Source organism: Musa acuminata, unplaced genomic scaffold (assembly GCF_036884655.1).
Source record: "Musa acuminata AAA Group cultivar baxijiao unplaced genomic scaffold, Cavendish_Baxijiao_AAA HiC_scaffold_1138, whole genome shotgun sequence".
In the NCBI taxonomy this organism is placed as follows: domain Eukaryota; kingdom Viridiplantae; phylum Streptophyta; class Magnoliopsida; order Zingiberales; family Musaceae; genus Musa; species Musa acuminata.
In genome coordinates, this window is record NW_027021350.1 from 3174297 (window position 1) to 3195666 (window position 21370).

The 21370-nt window shown below is 35.3% G+C and overlaps 1 protein-coding gene across 1 annotated transcript; it reads right to left on the reverse strand.

Moving 5' to 3' along the window:
* Nucleotides 1–7524: 7524 nt before the first annotated feature.
* On the reverse strand, nt 7525–14593 carry LOC103999732 (leucine-rich repeat protein 1). The gene is made up of 6 exons (XM_009421566.3): nt 14265–14593; nt 11775–11846; nt 9020–9163; nt 8634–8705; nt 8467–8538; nt 7525–7802 (listed from the first exon to the last, which is right to left on the reverse strand). Exons 1-6 carry the CDS (start codon nt 14489–14491, stop codon nt 7733–7735), a joined length of 657 nt encoding a protein of 218 aa, XP_009419841.2. The 5' UTR covers nt 14492–14593; the 3' UTR covers nt 7525–7732.
* Between the last annotated feature and the right edge of the window lie 6777 nt (nt 14594–21370).

The window sequence follows — 21370 nt, forward strand, 5'->3', positions numbered from 1 at the left end:
GGAGCACCCCATGTGGATACACTGGGTCGTATGAAACCCTTATCTAATAATTCTTGTATTTGCTTCTTTAATTCCTCTAGCTCGAGTGGTGCCATCCTGTAGGGAGGCTTAGATATTGGGGTTGTATTGGAGACCAGATCAATAGCAAATTCACCCTCTCTATCTAGAGGTAAACCAGGCAAGTCATCTGGGAATACATCAGGGAATTCTTTGACCACTATAATTTCATCTAGGTGGGTTTCCTGATTTGAATGCTCCTTTACACACACCATATAACAAAAACAACCTTTCTGCATAAGATGATAAACTTGAAGTGCTGATATCAAGCAAGGAGGCAAATCATGCCTAATGCCCTCAAAGAAAAATATAGGCTGATCTGGTATGCAGAAAGTAATTATTTTTTTTGTAACAATCAATACTAGCGTGATGAGAAGATAACCAATCCATGCCAAGTATAATATCAAAGCCCTGGATCTCTAGGAGAATCAAATCAGCAAGGAGTTCGTGGTCTCCAATAGAGATCAAACAAGATGGGTAGACCAAGTTTGTTGCCAATGCATCTCCAACAGCAGTTGTTACATATAACATATAATCCAGGGGTTTAGGTAGAATATCCAAGTGACAAGCAAAGTATTGTGAAACAAACGATAAGTTGGAGCCGGGATCAAACAAAACTTTTGCATTTCTTTTAGAAACATGAAGAATACCTTCCACCACTGATTTAGAAGCTTTAGAATCTTGTTCAGTGATAGCGTACACTCTAGCATGGGCTGAGGGTCTAGGAGACAGTGGCTCTTTCTTCCTTTTCAGTGGGCAATCTCTTAATTGATGATCTAGCTTTCCACAACCAAAACATGCTCCAGTCACCCGAAAACACTGACTTGTTTCATGATTTAATCCACATTTTGCACATAACTGAGTCCTCCACAATGGTTTCCTTTTCTCAAATCCAGATGTCTTAAACCTCTTGTTACTAGCTTCATATTCATTTTCTCTCCTGCTTTTGCCAGTAAATTTATCCCTTTTGTCCTTGCCAATGATTTCTTGAATTTCCTCCATGTCTCTTTTAATTTTCAAAGCTCTTTCTACCGTATCAGCATATGTTTGTAATTTTAAAACTGACATTCGGCTTCTTATTGCTAGCCGTAATCTCCTTTCAAACCTTCTTGCTTTTCTAGATTCATCATCAGTCATATGTGTGGCAAACCTGGAGAGCTCAGTGAATTTAGATTCATACTTTGTAACCGTCATACTTCCCTAGATAAGATTCAAGAACTCTAATTCTTTTTGCTCTCTCATACAATCTGGAAAATATTTATCGTTAAACTTTTCTTGGAATAACTTTCATGTCATTGGCTCATGTTTGATTTCAGACATCCTCTTAATCATTCTCCACCAGTGTTCAGCTTCTCCTTCCAGCATAAAGGTGGCAAGAAAAACCTTTCGATCATCAGGGTAATTTAAAGCATCAAATATTTTCTCTATTTGCATCATCCATCGTTCTGCCACCATTGGATCAGACTCACCACTAAAACTGGGAGGACTAAGCTTCTTAAACTGTCCAATTCCTAACCCCGTCTGGTTTGATGTCTCTGTTCCATCATTACTTCCTCGTTGGACAGGTTGTTGTTGTTGTTGCATCACTTGTGCCATAGTCTCCAAAGTCCGCATGATACCACTCAATTGATCAGCAGTAGATGCAACAGGAGAACCAGATGATCTCGTTATCCTCGCTTCCTAAAACATCAAAAGAACATTTTCTTTGATCAATCTCTAAATGATAGTCAATAAACCTCAAAAAAGATAATATTCTTAGTGATTCTCAAATCATGCTCTGATACAACCTCTGTCACGCCCCTCAAAATATCGACAATATTTAAAATTTTCATCATAATTAACCCAGGATCCAAACATACATTTGAGGTCACTAAGAAAACATTCAGATCAAAAATTTCACCTCTATAGTCTACAAATTCATAACCCTGTGCAGTTCATAAACATCCCACACATCACTCGATAATTCAAACAAACTGAACTTAACTCATCAAAATAATAACCACAACATAAAATTCACAAGTGGGGAAGTCTATGCAGTCACCAAACCAATGATTACCATAAGATCATATCATTACATAAATTTAACTTAACATTCCAAAATCCTATACATGAGGGATCCTTTATCTTACACAAAATCCACACGTTTAGATTTATCGTCACATTTCATAAGATGCAAAGTATCTTATACAACATATACACATATGCTAACAAAGATCTGCCCAAAATCTTCTAAACTTTCCACCGCCTCAGCCCAATCTTAACATTTAAGCAAGCGATACGCTATCCTGAAAAATTTATCAACAAACGGGGTGAGCATAAGGAGCTCAACAAGTGACTAACATATCCATATCAAAATAGTACAATTTCCAAAGAGATACAGTTTCAAAATACAAGGTAGAATATACAATTTCATAGACATAATATCATTAGGAGCAAAAACACAATTGTCTTTTCAATCTTACATATTTGGTTCCTGACAGATGGGGCATAGAGTAATTGGAGCATATCAGTAACAAAGGAAACATATCGGAGTTTATCAATGGCATATAAAATGTTCCGAAGCATATCAACGGCATATGGGATATTTTGAAACATATCAATAGTGGATGAAACATTTCAGAGCATATCAATAACAAATACCGTACAGAAGCTCAAACGTCGTCTTTGACGTTGCAAACATATCAATCTTATCCAGAGCATGAACAGAAACAACTCACCAAAACTCTGGATGTCATATCAAACATATAGAAGGTGTAGTGGGATCTCAGTCAGAATGTGATTCATCCATTTCTGAATGACCACCTAACAAAAGTCTCCCACGTCTGGGAGCTCCATCCACCCACGTCTAGGTGAAGTCAGAGGGGGCCGGCAGAGCATCGCAGGCTCTAAGCACATACCCTTTACCATTTCTGGCAAAGGTCCAGAATATCCCACATAGCGGGACCCCACATAGCGGGCAATAAGCGCATACCCTTTACCATTTCTGGCAAAGGTCCAGAATATCCCACATAGCGGGACCCCACATAGCGGGCAATAAGCGCATACCCTTTACCATTTCTGGCAAAGGTTCAGACAATCCCACACACCAGAGTACAAGAGAGCAGTTTTAACAATAAGTAGCATATATCGGAAGCACACGCGGAACAACGAAACGTGCATGTGCCTTTTCGAGACAATACGAAACAAAGAACAAATCTCTCACAAATGTATTCAGATTTGGAATAAAATGAAAACAAGAGTGTACAGGGATTCCAAGCAATCATATTTAGCTCAATTCCAATAAGAAGGTTAGACGAATTCAAATATCCAAAGGAATGGAACAAAATACGCAAAATCGACCAAAGCTCGATTTCGGACAGAATTCCAGTGGCACATCAAACAAATATTTCAGAATATCAATTATACTCCAATACCCATAAGAAAGCTATGGTCGAACCATATATCAATCTATATTCAGATGGAACAAATTTCATATGAAATAGGGCTCCCAACACGGAGTTACCTTTGATTTGGTAACACAAGGTCAAAAACACAATCACTGTTTTGCAGAATTTATAGGGTCGGATTCAACAGATAATAGGGTAGGCAATTGAATTCCAAAATTTCCAAACTATATGTCAAAAGAAAGATTTTCAAATCTAGTTTCAAATAAAATCAGTTTGGTACAAATCAGAATTTTCAACAGGGAGTTATAGGCATTTTAGTATCGATAGGTCAGAAATCTTGAACCCTGTTTTACAGCGTCTATAGGCTCATTTGAAACAGATGTTTGGGTAAGTATTCGGTGTCCAAAATCTACAAAATCAGTGTCACAAGGAAGATATACGAGTCTAATTTCAAACAAAATAGTTCCTGCCCTAATTCACATTTTGTACTAAAACTTATAGCTGAAACAGTGTATAGGGGTCAGTTTACCGAAAAAACTTCAGAATCCATGGTTCTATGTCCAAAGGGAGACATATCAGTTTCTAAATAGAAATCCTTCAATTTATTTTGAATCAACATAAAAACAGAGACTAAAAATTCTGTAGGATGGGGTTAGAACACTTGCCTTTGAGAATACTCTATTTCTTTTGTCAATTTAAAATAAATGCTTACATTATCACCAAAAATTTATACGAAAATTCGGAAATGAGGGGTGTTACACCCCCCCCCCCCCCGAAGGAAGCTATGCGTCGGTCGTTGTAACGGGAGTCCGAGGCATGGCTACAGCTTTGAGAAACTATCCCAGCCGGGCGTTTTACCGGTCCATTGCCAGGGGTGTGGGAATCGTGGAGTTTAGCAACTAAGAAGGGTTGGATGTGCAGCGGTGACCCCGGGTAGTGTGCGGCCGAGGAGCATAGGCTATGGTCTCGGGGAGCATGGAGCCGAGGAGCACGACGCAAGCGGGCTGGCCGCGCAGGTGTGGTCTCGGGGAGCATGGAGCCGAGGAGCACGACGCAGGCGGGCTGCCCGCACAGGTGTGGTCTTTGGGAGCATGGAGCTGAGGAGCACGACGTAGGCCGGCTAGTCGCGCAGGTGTAGTCTCGGGGAGCATGGAGTCGAGGAGCACGACGCAGGCGGGCTGGCCGCGCAGGTGTGGTCTCGGGGAGCATGGAGCCGAGGAGCACGACGCAGGCGGGCTGGCCGCGCAGGTGTGGTCTCGGGGAGCATGGAGCCGAGGAGCACGACGCAAGCGGGCTGGCCGCGTAGGTGTGATCTCGAGGAGCATGGAGCCGAGGAGCACGACGCAGGCGGGCTGGCCGCGCAGGTGTGGTCTCGGGCAACATGAGGCCGAGGAGCATAACGTAGGCGGACAGGCCACACAGGTGTAGTCTCGGGCAACATGTGGCCGAGGAGCACGACGTAGGCGGGCAGGCCACGCAGGCATGGTCTCGGGCAACATGTAGCCGAGGAGTATGGCTCAGGCAGGCAGGCTGCGCTGAGGTGGACTCGGGTAGTCTACGGCCGAGGGATACGGCTCAGGCGGGCAGGCCGCACTGAGGTGGACTCAGGTAGTCTACGGCCGAGGGATACGGCTCAGGCGGGCAGGCCACGCTGAGGTGGTCATGCAGTCGAGGGGTATGGCTCAAGCGGGCAAGCCGTGCTAAGGTGGACTCGGGTAGTCTATAGCCGAGAGATACGACTCAAGCGGGCAGGTCGTGCTGAGGTGGACTCGGGTAGTCTACGGCCGAGGGATACGGCTTAGGCGGGCAAGCCGCACTGAGGTTGTCATGCAGCTGAGGAGCACGGCTCAAGCGGACAGGCCGCGTAGAGGCAGTGGTCTCGGGCAGCATGGAGCCGAGGGGTGTGGCTCGGGCGGCAGGCCGCGCAGGTGTGGTCTCAGGCAACATGCGGCCGAGGAGCACGGCGCAGGCGGGCTACGGCTAAGGGGTGTAAATACAAAAAGGGTTAGGCCGGGGCTAACCGCGAGCCGGGAGGCGGTCAGGTAGATACTGAACCTTCGCTCGGAAGAGACTGAGGCAGAGCCTAGATTTTTTTTCACGAGGACTACATCGGATAACCACCGCGAGTGCTTGACCTCTTCTATGGAGCCCGCTGCCAAAAGTCGTCCCTTCTCCTCACGGCCACCCAGACCTCAGTCGCGATGTACTGGTTAGCCCGCTGGAGCATATCTGGTACCATGGTGGGGGGTCGCTCCACAAGGGACCAGAGGAATCTGGAAGGTCGCAGGCCTATCATAAACGCCTACATTAACAAAGAGGGATGAGCATGCGGCAACCCCCGGATTTGTGTTGTAAAGGGATTCACAAAATGGGAGAGAGGCTCGTCCTCCCTTTGGTTGAGTCCGAGGAGCAGTGCAACAGACGGCTTCGGTCGGGCGTAGGCCAAGAAGTTAAGCTCGAAGTCTTTGATGAGCTGATCAAAGGAGGCGATCATCCCGGTCTTCAGACCATTGTACCATGTGCTGGCTGGCCCTCTCAGAGTGGTGAGAAATGCCCTGCACATCAGAGCATCAAAAGTCCCATACAGTATCATTTGGGCACGGAAAGCGGCTACATGATCCACTGGGTCGGTGGAGCCATCGTATAAGTCCAGGGAGGGGAGTCGGAAGTTCGGGGGGACTGTCTGATCCCGTATCTCGGGCGTGAAGGGAGATCCCTAGTGTTCGTCCTCCTCGAGCTCTCCCTTGGACTTGCGAAGCTCATTCTGCATCCCGTCAAGTCGCTGGCTGACGAAGTGCAACTGGGCTCGCAGGGAGTCCATAGAATCCGAAGATAGCACCTCGGGTTCCGGGTGGCCTCTCGGGTTTGTCGTCACTCGATCCTCGAGTGGGGCCGATGGGACCCAAAGCGAAGCGGGGAGCTCCCGAGGTGGCGTGCGTGCCTGAACGGGTGGCTCCCGTTGCCGCATCGATTGGACGGCCGGCGGGTGCGGCAGACGAGAAACAAGTAGAATAATGGATTGCACCATAGCGGTCAGAGTTCGGACTTGATGGGTGAGGTCGTGAAAGGCCTCGGACGACACGGGCGACGGGTCGGCGGGGGCACCGCCGGGCGGCGACAAGCCCGGGTCGTTGAATATCCGCCAATATTGCTCTGAGGTCATGGCGGGGTGTTTGTCACGATGATCTTCGTGCGGGGGATGTTCCCCCGAGGCTCCAATCGGGTGCGACCTCTCGGCCACGGGCTCATCTGAGCCGCTCGGGTGATCACCCGACATTCTAGACCCTTCCTCTAGCGCCAAAATGTTGTGGGAAACAAACTTAAGCCGTGGCCTCGGGGTCGATGCAGCTCGGTTCGGGTCCGAATGACGAGGATCTCCTTGGGACGTTCCTTGAGGCTGCCAAGGGGGCCGATTACGGTGGTCCATTTCATCTCATATCACGTCCCATTCTGGACGTGATATCTTCGTTGTTATCGTCGTCACGGAGAAGAGAAAGAGACGCCAAAGAGTGGGCGACAATAATTGATCGATCCTCTTTTCCCACAAGAATAAATGTTACTTACAACAAATTCGAGTACAAATTGAAAGATTAGTAGATTTTTTTTTCTCGATTATTACTCCTTTTCTGTTTATTTTTACAGTGCTTTCTCTATTTCTTAAAGATAAAATCTGTTCATATGATGATAAAGCATCACTTCCAAGTTTCTACTAATTCTTGATGATGTCACGCGTCACCTACAAACCCACACGAGTAGGAACCAGGGAAAAAGCAAAGGTCGATTCTTACTTGACTCGGTGAAGACCACCAGGGGCCCCACAGGGTGTGAAAGTGAGGACCAAACTTCACATCTTTGTGTTGCTCATATAAAAATATTAAAATAAAATATAAAACTATTATATTTATATTTATAAACAATTTTAAAACTAAAAAAATAATAAAAAATAACTATAAATAAAATATTAAATATTTTTAATTTAAGTAAACATGTAACTTTTTATATATCTTAATAACAATAAAAGATTTATTTAATCGATCCCAAATTGAGACTTACGATCTTAAATAATTAATCCCGAGAGATCTGAAGCATAATCCAACTTTTATTGAGAACAAGGAATCATCTTTAATACACCTATCTACATAAGCATACGACAACTCTGTTTTGAAGGGCGGTGGTCACAGACAAAGATAAATTACATTCATCATACTAAAAGGCAAGTCCAGTATATGAGAGGAGCTATTCTCAAACGTATCGTGCCAACAAAGTGCATCTTGTGTCGTCGAGACCTTTCAGCAGTTGGTGTCGTACATTGCAAGCCCCTGCAACTCCGGACCTTCTAAACGTGGATTGTTCTCAAAGCTACACATGAGAGAGGGAGACTTAAAAGCAGTTGGAAGAGTAAGAAATCTACTGAATCAACAGAGCAAACAGAAAGTTTGTCCTTCCAAAATGATCAATGCTTATTGGCACACCAACTTTAGAAACTGAGTTGTCCAGTGGATCAGTCATGGTAAGGTTGCTTTTAGTGAAGAAGGATGAAGGAATAACAAACAACAAATTAATCTAACTAGACTAGCGTAAATTATTGCATTAAAAGAATAACTAATTCCATAACATCATACATGCTATAGTAAACTAAGATAACTTATGGGAAATAAGCTCTTATTTTTTGAAGTCTCAGTATTTACAATCATATTTGAAGACCCATTAAGAGTCTACACATGAACTGCATATTTGTTCTCGTTCACAGCATCAGTTCTTAAGGTTGTACTTATGCAGAATTCCACCAAATGACTAAATTCTGATGCAAATTTCAATTTTAATGACACCAATAGAAGTGGAGTTCAAGTGACTGACTGACTGACTGACTGCCATTAGCTATTGGCATAGATTTACAAAGTTCTACCAACCGAAAAAAGGAATGATTGTTGATCATTACTTGGTTTTCAACAACCAACATGCAACTAATAAAGCAGATTAAATCTAGCACAAACAGAAGGAAATATGTGAGTGCGAAAAGTACTTGTTTAATGGGATGTGTTCAAATGGTCCAGTGGTCGGAATTGTTCCGCAAAGATCGTTGTTTGATACATCTCTGAAAGTAAAAGGAAAAAGAAGAATGTTATTAGCTAACATAATGCACTATTCTGAATAACATAATGCATGCCACAACCAAATTGAAGCACTTACACGACTTTGAGACTGGAAGTTTTAACAAGTTCCCTTGGAATTTGACCAGTCAAACGGTTATCATTGAGCCGTCTATAAAAACAAACATATATGAATTACTTTAGATCTGTAGTATATGCCAATAAGATGGAAATGGCTTAAAATTAATGCAGAAAGATACGAAGTTCTACCATATAAACCTAGTGTACTAGATACTCCCCCTGCCTTGATTGTCAGAACTTTAGTATCATATTACAACCAACATAAAGCTTACTTCACAAATGTTAAACCTAGCAAAAACCTCTACATAATAGAACGTCATAAACAATACCAAAAAACAAATTTAACAAACTGACTTACCATCGCTCACACAATTTAAATAAAGGCTGAAAATTTGCATAACTTACAAGAATACAAGAGACTTCAGCTTCCCTAATGTTGGCGGGATAACCCCTGAGATGTTGTTATTATACAAGTCCAGGCTGATGAGACTCTTCAGATTACCAAACTCTGCTGGTATTGCCCCTTGAATATTGTTTTTGTAAAGTTCCCTATATGAAAAAAAAATCATGGAACCCATGATTGACATCAAGAAATATTTTATTTAATGATAAAGGAACACAAAATGAAGAGCAGTAAGATTGACAAATATTATTAAAATATCACTGAAATTTCATAACAAAAAGTGTAGAATGAACAAATTCATGATTGAGACCTGTATAAGCAACTAAACAGCAGATAATAAATTCTGTCATAACGTACAGATCAAGCAGGAAATCTTTCTGGATTCCCAATCGATAATCTGCAGCTGTCAAATAGCTTGCTTCTCTTTAGTTATAAACATAATTCATAAGTTAGTAGATAAATTGTTCATAAGAAGTGATTGTTTTATAGGTCAAAGTAGGATTGGATATGCCACAGAAAGCCAGAATCAAGCTGGACTGCTTAAAAATATATTCTTGAATTGAACTCCTAGTTTGAACAGATTTTTGACTGCAATTGGTGGGATGCCCAAATTTGTCAAGATTGGCCAAATAGACCAAATCTCAGGTCACCACCAAGTCCAACCTTGTTTTCTAGTGGTTTACAGATCCTTTTCCACTCGATCCCACCAAGTTCCAATCAAGTTCAGATGATGCTGAAAAAAAGATTATTATCATGTTGTATGATATATTTGGAGATGAACACCGCATGGGTGCCTGCCTCATGCCATTACATTTATTTGGTTAGCTGTTTCCTAGTCCAAGAAAAGTACTATGGCACCAGCATGGAACACACTATAGATCCTTGTTCTTAGCCTGATTAGAATCCTCAAAATAAACGAGGAGCCAAATATCATCAAGAAAAGCTTCCCAACTATGATCTACAAGTCTTACAATAATGATTGATCAGAAGAAGCATTTCTCAGCTCATGATGAAAATGCTAGTTCATTCCAAAATAAAAAATCTTTAAAAATCTAAAGGATCTAAGAATTTACCTATAGCTTCTAACAAAATTTCTTGGTAAATGGAATTTTGTGCATATATAAATTGGTTCTTTCATAGTCAATATATTAAAGTTGGGCTTTGACCTCTAAATTTACTATTCTACACTTACGGATCTTCTGTATTTTATGCATCGTCCTCTTTGAAATAGGATGCAGCTTGAATGGCTAGACCAAAAAAATTGGCATTCTTATAGGAGCCGATGTGGGTCATATTTTACAACTTTCAAGTTTGAAAACAGAAATTTGAGTGATGCCATGACTTCCAATTCCCACCTCTAATGGGCCAACTTCCACATTAACAACCTCAAGGTTTCTACCATCAATAAGCCCACCTCCAAGTCTTGCCTCTTAAGTGTTTGGAGTCTCACACCTTAGGGCTGAGGTAAATTGTGTCCAAGATTATAAGACTCTCATTCCTTAGATCTATAAGTTAATCTCCTCCAAACAAATTGTCTCACATCTTAGGGCTGAATTGCGTCAAAGAATATCAGACTCTCACTCCTTAGATCTATGTTAATCATCTCTTGGGAGTTTAGTTATCTCCGTACCGGACAGTATTATTCGAAATTAAAAACCCTCCATTTAACAACGTGATGCCAAGAGTGCCAAAATGGTTTGAAAACTAGTTTAATCTATTAGCTTCTTTCCATTGAATTTACTGAGCAAATGGCTTCGAATATTTAAGCCTCCTAATTTGCAACAGTTTAGGTGGGTAACTTGCAATTATCATCAAGTTTTCAACTGTAACATTTTTCACAGACCAACATTAGTTGCCAGAATGCCAGGATTGCTCAAGGAGACAAATAATAAGTTTCATTGAACTATGGAAAAAGATGGGAGCTTAATCTTAAATTTGATTAAAAGTTTCATCCCAAAAACGAAGTTTCTTTTTGTTTGAAGAATTAACAAAGAAATAGTTTATCAATAAAATATTTTATCAACAACGAAGATTACATCAAAACAAATAAGGAAATATTTCTTTCCTGAAGAAGAAAATATAAAATGATTGATGTATTTTCATTTATGGTAAGTTTTTTATTTTATTCTTCCTTATTTCTGTAATTTTTCTTTTTTATTCTTGTACTTGGGGTCCTTAGAAACCAAAAAGACATTAAAATTAGAACGTCAATCAATGAATAATGAACAATTCTTTTTCCCATAATATATATGAATTGTGGGTGGTTACTTCTCCTTTTTCAATGGTATGATATCATTGTCTATGTGTGAGATGTGTAGTGTAAAACATTGATCCCTCAAAGTTAATTTTTAAGCCATAAAATATATGAATTGCAGGTGGTTACTTCTCCTTTTTCAATGGTATGATTTCATTGTCTATGTGTGAGATGTGTAGTTTCAAACATCAATCCCTCGAAGTTAGTTTTTAAGCCAGATCAAGCCTGGTTGTTTTTCTTCCTTCTTTTATCTTATCTAAAATCTTCTATTTTATACAACTATCAAATCCTAGAAAAATATTTTTTCTTTGACCCCCGTGCATCTTGTCCTATATCAATAATTCTCCATCAGATACTGTCTTTAACAAAGAGACAATTAAAACACTATATATCATAAACATTCATTACCTCCAAGATGAGTTTACAGCAAACAGGCAAAATAGACAAGCACTGGAATAAAGAATAGCACATGAACCTCATACGTAAAGACAAGACCCTCTTACAGATATTGCAAATGTTCTAGACGTCCAAGCTCAGGTACAAGATGGCCAGACAAATTTGAATTGCCCAGGTCCCTGTGAAAAGCAACATATAGAGCAAATTATAAATATCACACTGATCCAAGATAAAGGATAACTTGCAAGAAAATAAGGTGGACAGTACAAAAAATACAACGTGCAATGAGGAAGAATATGTAAAGTTGAATATATGAACCATGGACAGATGTGTTAGATGTCATACTTAAAACTTGGTCAAAAACTCAATGTCTACAATGAACAAATAGTGTCCACTAATTTGTGAACTACATCAATTACATTCCATCACCATAAACCCCAACACTTATGCTTTCAAAAATAGACGAGAATATATATAGATCATAGACCTTGTAACCATCTAGGAAAAATAACTTGCCATGTACCCAGGCGAAATAAATATGGTCAATGGATTTGTCATAGAGATTCTAGAAATTGGTAACTTTTCCTGTTCATCTGTTGGAAATTATTGCTTACTGTTCCTTTCTTAAGTGTCTAATGTGTCATCAAATTCAGGAACTTCCATAAACTTGAGCATTAACTTAGTTTTAGATTATCCCCTAACCGAACTACAACATGTCAGCTTCCTTAAGCACCAAAAGTTGTGGAAGTTCATGTAGTATTAAGTTGATATTGTCCATAGAAAATTTGTGTAATAATCACTAGCTTTCCTTTTGTGCTGTACACCACAGCTACAGAAAAATTACACTTTTTGGACTATGTTCTCCGCACAGGCATGTCATGGAATTAGAGCAGTTGTTCTCTAAAAAAATTTTTGCGCAAGGATGAAGTCTGAAACTAGCCAACAACAACACCATTAACTTTTTAAGACTTATTATATTAAAAGATTGGGTGGAGATAAAAAAAAAACTGAATTTCTGGCAAATAATAAAGATTTCCCTCTCCCCAATAACTAGGTCTGGAGTATAGATGAGAAATGAATAGCATAACACAACTTATCAAAAGTTAGATTTCATCGATACATATATAACAAATTAGCAAGATATCACAAAGTTACATTATGAGCATGAGTTGAATCTACTACTACAGTACTTCTTAATGGCAAGTATTATTGAGACATTGACAATTCCAACAAGGCATGCTGGCACATTATCTATATAAATTTAGCATCTTAAGAAAGATTCCTTGACAATTCTTTCAAAGTTGTCTTAAACGTTTTCAAATCTATTCTAGTTTCAAGCTTCATTGGCTGATTGCGATGGTGCTTTAATAACAGAAACATAAATTTATACAGAAAGAATTAGCGGATACTGGATATTAACCTTCTACTGCCATCATATGCATAGTATGTTAAAAGCACAGAAGAATACTTACCATGTCTACTATCTCCTTTTGTTCTTCTCTTAACCATTCTTAAACATCTATATAAATCATGAAAGGATACAATAACTATGTTGAATCCAGAATCTTGATGACATATACAAAGAACACTGATTTAACTCTGTTTACTCTGTCAAATTTCATTTATACATCACATGATTTTCCTTATCTGTTCATTCTCATGAATTTTCTTTAAATTGTATTTGTCACTTCCCATAACCATCCTCATCTTTTGACAGTTTCCATGCCACAAACTCCCCTCCGAGGACCCTTTTCAATACAATGCATTACTCCCTTTTACCACCAATAACCTTCTCCTCCTGAAAACTAAAGCTCGGGACACTAGCAATAAGAATATCAATTCATAGCTTCATTATATTCAGAAAGCGAAGAGGGGTGAGAGACCAGCAGTCTGTACAAAACCTTTTCACTTAATAATGGCACCACAGCCAAACAATACAAATTAATTGCTTAAATGCTTCCAAAAAGGAAAATAAAGAATATGACACCACAGCAAACATTCTTGATGCGTCCAACCTCCCATTTCTCTCTATGTTATTAATTGCTTAAATGCATCAACTTTTTGCCAATAAGGAATTTTACACATGAACTAAGTATGCCTACTTTCGTACTTTGCACTCTAAAGGATGCAATTTATTCATAGGAGTTCTTCCCAGCAATATTCGTACTTTATCTCTATTTCCTAAAATACCATGATAATTAAGATATTCATAGTAGCTTCTGTTAACCCAGAAAGTTGATGATATTTTCATAATTACTTGCCAACTCCATAAAAAGTTGTTCAACTACTGGAGAAAATAAAAACATGAAAAAAGAAATACATGTATATATAAGCACAATATCCTCAATCTTCCAACAAGATTCTCAATTTACATATTTTCCCAAAAGTTTCACCAAATCTACATCATAACAATTAACAGCAAACTACTACTCGACCATCAAATCATGGAAAAAAAAATACAAATTTGCTAACAAATGCAGTCCGGCTACACAAATCCCACTCAAATCCCGATAAATTCATAAATTCAGGGAAAAAGAAAGTAAATTAAAGAGAACCTAGGAGGGGAGGAAGGAATGCAGAGGCGCAAGTACACCTACACGCGAGTGACACGATTGTCCTGATTGCAGGTGATATGGAACCAAGTACACGGGTTCACGAGCGTCGGATCCCAGCTCTGCAGCACGTTATCGGGGTCCGAGAGGCTCTTCCGCAGCGCGTAGAGCGCGTCCCCCTCGGAGTTGGACGAGACCAACCGGGGCGACAGCAAAGCCACCGCCAGGACCACCGCCAGGGTTCTCGCTACGACGTCGGCAGCCACGGCCATGGCTCCCCTCGCCCAAGGATTCGCACCACCGAGATCTAGGTTTAGGTTATTCGGCGCTACTTCGAGGTGGGTTGGTTTCGGTGGGAATGCGAAAGGCGTCCACTACAGGAGGAGTAAAAGGAGAGGAGAGAAGCCGATGCTTAAACTGTGCGTCCGTAGTCCTTTAGCTTAAATAGTTACTTACGAGTGGGACGAAAAAGAGCAGTAGTTTTTAATGTGGTTGGATTCGGATAACAGCTATCGAAGTCTGATACCGGTCATTGGACGTCATTTATTGCAATTTCAATTGTAACCCATTTCTTAAACTTCCTTTGTTTGTTCGTACATCTGTCAAGTCGCCAATGGCATTTGAAGTTTGAAGAGAGAATAAGCCGACTTATGTAATTAAAAAACAATTTTATAAATTTATGATACGTGATTTTATAATTAAAATAATATATTTATTTAATTAGATTAGAAAACATATAAACGCATGACTCCTTACATAACTTTTCTTCGTTATTTTATTTCTTTGAGGTAAAAATGGTCCTTATTATCACTACAAATCTTCGAATACCACTAAGTTTCATTTATCATCACCTTCTTTACAACATCTTGTGACAACACAGCCTTTCATCATTCCATTCTCTCTCCTCTGCGAAGCTCTTCTCATCATGTCCTGTCAAATTTGATTCCCTCCATCTGTCTTCTCCACCAGCTTCTTCTCTTGTTGGAGGGGTTCCAAAAAGACAAAGAGACAAGGAGACAAAGAAGCTTTTGCTCATGCTTTATCCCTCCGAGGAAAAGCATGACCACTAAACTAAGTTGAGTGTGACCTAACTCCATTATATTAGTGTTTGATTCACGTCAACAGTTGCTGACCTTCTCCACTGCAAAGTGGAATTCTTTTTTTACGGGGAAAGGTTGGCAAAGTGAAACTCAACGATAATATTGGCATGCATATAAATTATAATTATTATTTTTTAATATTAAAATTTAAAATTAAATAATAATAATAATAAATATATTAAATCTAAAATATATATTTTTTGATATCACTCAAATTATCTTTCTTCTTAAATACATCATCGTCCTTCGATATCTTTCTATCCTTTATAGTATTATTATAAATGATGAAATAAAAACTAAAAGTAGATAAGAATAAAACTATAATATTTTTTATACATAATCCCTATGAGGTAGAGTAGAGGGACTATGATAAATAATTATAAGAGTTCCTCATTATCCTAAATAAAGAATTCTATCATAATTAAACTTCTTTTTTATTGATCGATAACTCTAATCAAAATATAATTAGAATTATAATATATCTTATTCTCTCACTTAGCTCATTAATTAATAAGATATAAAAAAATTTAAAATCATAATAAATAAAATAAAATAAAATTTTATTTAAATTTTTTTTCTAATTAGATTCTAAAAATTTTAAAAAATATTTTATATATGATCATAAATTTTATAAAATAAGCCAATAAATCTAATAAATATAATAATATTATATTATTTAAGTCTGTTTTATCAATGCTAGTGATAGTGATTATATATCATTAATGGTATACTATCTTTTATGTACCATAATATAATTAGTCGTTCCTAATACAGTTCATAATGATATCTTTAATTTGTTTGTCATTTAACCATTATATATATATATATATATATATATATATATATATATATATATATATATATATATATATATATATATATATATATGTGTGTGTGTGTGTGTGTGAATAGAATAACAAAAATAAATAGTTTTAATTATATAAGAAATAATATCAATTATGATATCTACATCACCATATCTGAGTTGCTCACGAGCTTAAATATAATAACATATTCTTTAAACACCTTAGGTTATAAGATCTCAATAAATTGATTATCAATTAATATAGTGAAACTCATATTTTTCAATTGATATTAGTTATTTTTGAACTATTTCCATAACTATTTTTATCATAACACATGAAACTATTAGAATACTTATCATTTTTAGAAAAAAAAAATTGTTGCAATATATCATAAAGTATCGTTAGTGACTTGGCAATTGAGTTTGACCATGCTAAATCTTAAGATAAAATTTCATAATCATATAGTTTGATTAATGGCATCAAAGCATGTCACAAAATCTTCTATTTTCAATAATATAATTTGCATTATATTACTCTTGAAAATTACTCCTTCAATTAATATAAATATAAATCATAATATGGATCTCCTTATTGTTGAGGTAATTTGCAGAATCAACATATGAAAATCTTGATTTGATCTCTTGTGAGCATATAATCATTTATTTTTTATAAATATCTTATTACTTTATTTATAGTCTTTCAATATTTTATTTATGAGTAACTCTAATATCTACACAGCATCCTTATTGTAAAACTTATATCTCTGGTATAAACTTAAACATATAATAGACTTCCAATTACATATCCATAAGAAACGTTTGAACTTTCAATGAACTCTTAAACTCTCAATGAAAGCTCGTTCTTGACTCCGGGACTTCATTTTGCTTTATGCCTTGATCACTATCGTAGTTAATTCTGCACAAATAAAACCTACTTCGATCTAGACAATTATTATAAAGCTTGAATCATGTTGTCCAGTATGTCATTGGTTCATCGACGCTTCGTCCGATTCTTCGGCGCATCATCATCTCTTACGGCCTATTGCCCAATCGATTAGTTGACCTCCGTAACTTCGATATCCTTAGCACAATTTTTGCTCTTCTTGGCCCAATACCTGAACTCATGGCCCGAAGCCTTCTACTGATACGTCGATCGATCATCCAACTCGACGTCCAATCTTTTGACATGTTCTACTTCGGCTCAACATGATTCTTCTTGCTTTTAATTGTCTTTCCTTGATCGAAACTTCCTGCGTCACTCAAAACGCAGATCAAATCATAAACACTATTAATTAGTTTCATCATCAAAATCCGAGATTCAACAATAAGTTCATTAGTAGCTTAATAAAACTATATACTAAATCTCTTTGAGACTCGATCAATATACTTTTTCTTGAGATAGTTCTAGTAATATTCAAGATATATTCATAAATATCTCAATACCAATAACATAAGTTATTTCAATCATCTTAATTTTTGTAGTGAGAAATATTTTAGTCTCATGCAATAAGCCAAGATTATTGTTGGTAAAGAAAAAATATCATCTATATATTAATATAACAAATTTGCTCCTACTAACTTTCAAACATAAACATAACAAATTTGCTCCTACTAACTTTCAAACATAAACACTAATCAATAATATTCTTTTAAAAATCTAAATGAAGTATTGGTATCATAGGATTTTATATACTATTGTCTAGAAGTTTATTTAAGGTCATATATATATTTCCTAAATTTACAAGCTAAACTTTTTCTTTTCCTTCTTTGTGAATCGTTTATGTTGTTTCATATATATTTTTTCATCTAGATCCTAATTCAAAAAATTTATTTTAATATTTATATGATGTAAATCATGATTATAATGAGCTACCAATATCATAATGATTCTTAATGAATCTATTTAAAAATAAAAAAATACCTCATTATGATTGATATTTATAGTAAAATATTTGACCACAAGTTTAACTTTATATAATTCTATATTGTCTTTTAAGTTATGTTTAGTCTTAAAGATCAATTTACAATCAAACTCTTTTACAATTATAGATAATTTGATGATTATTTAAACATCATTCTGGTCCATTAATTTTAACTTTTTTTCATTGTATTGCATCACTTTTTATAATTATCATTTTTATGAAAATAATAAGAAAGTTTTTTTGATTCTTATGTTATAATCTAGTTCTTGTATATATACCACATAATCATAAAAAATGAGAGGTTTTTTTTTCTCTTTAAGATTTTCTCAAAACTATCAATTGTCGTTATTTTATAAGTTCATCAATGGTGATATCAATGTCATGTGAGAGTTTATCAATATTATTTTATTATTTATCTTCATCAAATCGTTTAGTGATTTAAGAAATAACAAACTCTCAAATAAAAAATGATAAAGGGAGTATCAACATGTATCTCCCTAATATTAAAATATGAGATTATCACTTATGCTAATTCATTAATTAATAAAAAATTAGCTAAAAGATTAAAATCATCCATAAAATTTACTATCCTTATTGAATTTGATTTTTTTGACCTTTCTATCTAATTATTTCTCAATTTTATTTATATATGCCTAAGGGCATTAACAACTTGAGATATTATATGAATTAGATTTATATAGTCATATTTCAATAGATCATCTATAAAGGTGATAAAATTTTTTCTCTATACAATAGAGAATATGGAATGATCTATAAATGTAAGTATATATAATATCAAAGAATTCATGAAACTACATTTCATCTTATACATTCGATTGTAGAGTCATTACAAACTTAATTCACATTAATTTATAAACTATTGTATAAAATTTCATAATTAACTTTTATTGAATAATAAATATACTGAGTTTGTCATTACCAAAAGAATGATAATGCTCTAATAATTCTAGATAAAAAATTAAAATTTTAGAATTATAAAAAAATAGCATATATTCTTAAGATCCATTAGATGAACTATCTTTAAACATAGGTAATAAGTAATTATAACTATCGCTTAAGACAGTTCTCTTGTAATGATGAATCTTTTATGCTCATTTGTTCAAGTTAAAATTAAATCATATCAAATATAATCTATCAAATATTAGAAAACTTTTTTATAATATTTAATTCAAAACATACAAAAGTCAACTTATATCTTTCCTTTTCAAAGCAAATAATATAGTCCTTCTTACATTTCTTACGATAGAAATAGTATTTTACTATAAAATTTTTTCTTCTATGAGTTTTTATAACCTTTATAAAGATTTATTTGATAAATTATACTTTAACTTTCTTTTATTGTTACCCGAGTAGTAATCAAAATATCATAAGATCTTTCCCACTTTAATTTTAATTTTTCCTAAACACACATACTAGTAAACTCATTTAAGTTTCACTTATCCTTTATTTATGCTATCATAAATTTTAAATAAGTCAAATTAAAAAAATAACAATGAATTACATAATAAAGACTCATCATGTCAAATATTCTTGAACCTCACAAGTTTGTCAATCATAACGAGGATATGTTTTGTCAATCATAAAGAGGATATGTCTTAGAATTCTTTGAATGCTTTATATGAAATCAATTCTTTTATTGAGGTATTAATCAATAACTTGTTAACAAATTTTAGTGTATAAGTTGTATACTATAATGAAATCTAAATTTTATTAGTAATTATCACAAAATTAAGCATAAATAGATATTTTTGAATATTTATTTTAATTATTTGTTCCATAGAATTTTGAAAAGTTAAATACACGAGGTGTAATATACATAGTATAAATTGTATATGCTCAAATTATTTATAATAATTTAATCTAAAAAATAGAAACATTAGAAGCATAATAGTATAATGGGAATACCATAATAATAATAATAAATGTAATATAATATTTTGAGTTTTTCTATTAAACTATAAATATCACATGTATTTCATATTTCAGTTAAATATTAACATATCTAATGTTTATATAAAATTTTATAATTATGAAAGACTAATATTATTTTTGTGGAATAGTATTGTTATCTTTGAATATATAACCCTGAGTTGTATGAATATCTAAAATAGTATTATCCTATCTCATCATATAATTATTTGAGGTAGATATTCATTTGGGATTATCAAGATCACATAATTATATATACTATTATAAATATTATTTTTAAATATTATTTAAGATTTATTTTATAATATAATTTTATAAATTTATTAATCTAGAGGACGTTGCTGATTATAAGAATAATATAATTATATAAAAATATATTTTATATATCATATAAATAGTAAAATATTTATTATAATTTACACCCAATAAGTATATCATATCAGGCCATTTTTAAAGCTATAAATTAGACAAAATTTAGGAATATAAATTATAAATAATATATATATATATATATTATAAATAATTATTATTAAATATTAATCAGTAAAAAAACATATGATACTGTAATAATATTTCATATTTATTTAATATGCATGTGAATAACTATATAAATATTCAATAATAATAATTAAAATTTAAGTGTCATAAGTAAATAAAAAATTAATATTTTATAAGAAAAAAATATAAAATATCTATAATTTATATATTTTTATAATTTATATTAAATTAATATTTCAAGAATAGAGGATCTAAAATAAATAACGAGGAGAGTCGCTCCCAACAAAACTATCCCAATAAAAAATTTTACTATAATTATATTTATTTTCTATTGACCGATAGTCTTGATCAACATCTAATCAAAATTACATTATTTATATAATTAAATAATAAAACATAATCTACAGCCGTCCACGTAAACAAATAGCAAGACAAAACTGTGTCCAGTTAAGATGGGGAGGACGGTCTCAAAGTAAAGTCGGAAGTGTCGCCAACATAATAATTGCACTGTTCTAATTGTTTACAGAAGAAATAGTTTATCTTCAACCTTGAGCTGCTATGGTTTCTGGTTCTGCACGTCACTATATTGGTGACCAGCCTTTGTAAGATTCTGATGAATGTTATCGTTGCTAAAAATTCTTTCATTATTATTATTATAGTGAATGGATTTCCTTGTGAACAGATTCCTTTGGGAAGAAGAAAAAGCTGTTCATCATGAATATGAGTTTGATTAGTATTGTTCGAATTCCTTTGGGAAGGAGAAAAAGCTGTTCATCATGAACATGAGTTTGATTAGTATTGTTTGACTTGATCCTCAGAAAGGAAAATATAAGTCTCATAAGAAGGAATTATTCTTCATGGGTGGTGCAGATAGCA

Coding starts and splice junctions, on each gene's coding strand:
- LOC103999732 (XM_009421566.3), bottom strand. CDS start 14,491: ATGGCCGTGGCTGCCGACGTCGTAGCGAGAACCCTGGCGGTGGTCCTG. Junction 8,539..8,633: donor ACTTCCAGTCTCAAAGTCGT/GTAAGTGCTTCA, acceptor TTTTACTTTCAG/AGATGTATCAAACAACGATC. Junction 7,803..8,466: donor GAACACATCCCATTAAACAA/GTACTTTTCGCA, acceptor TCTCATGTGTAG/CTTTGAGAACAATCCACGTT.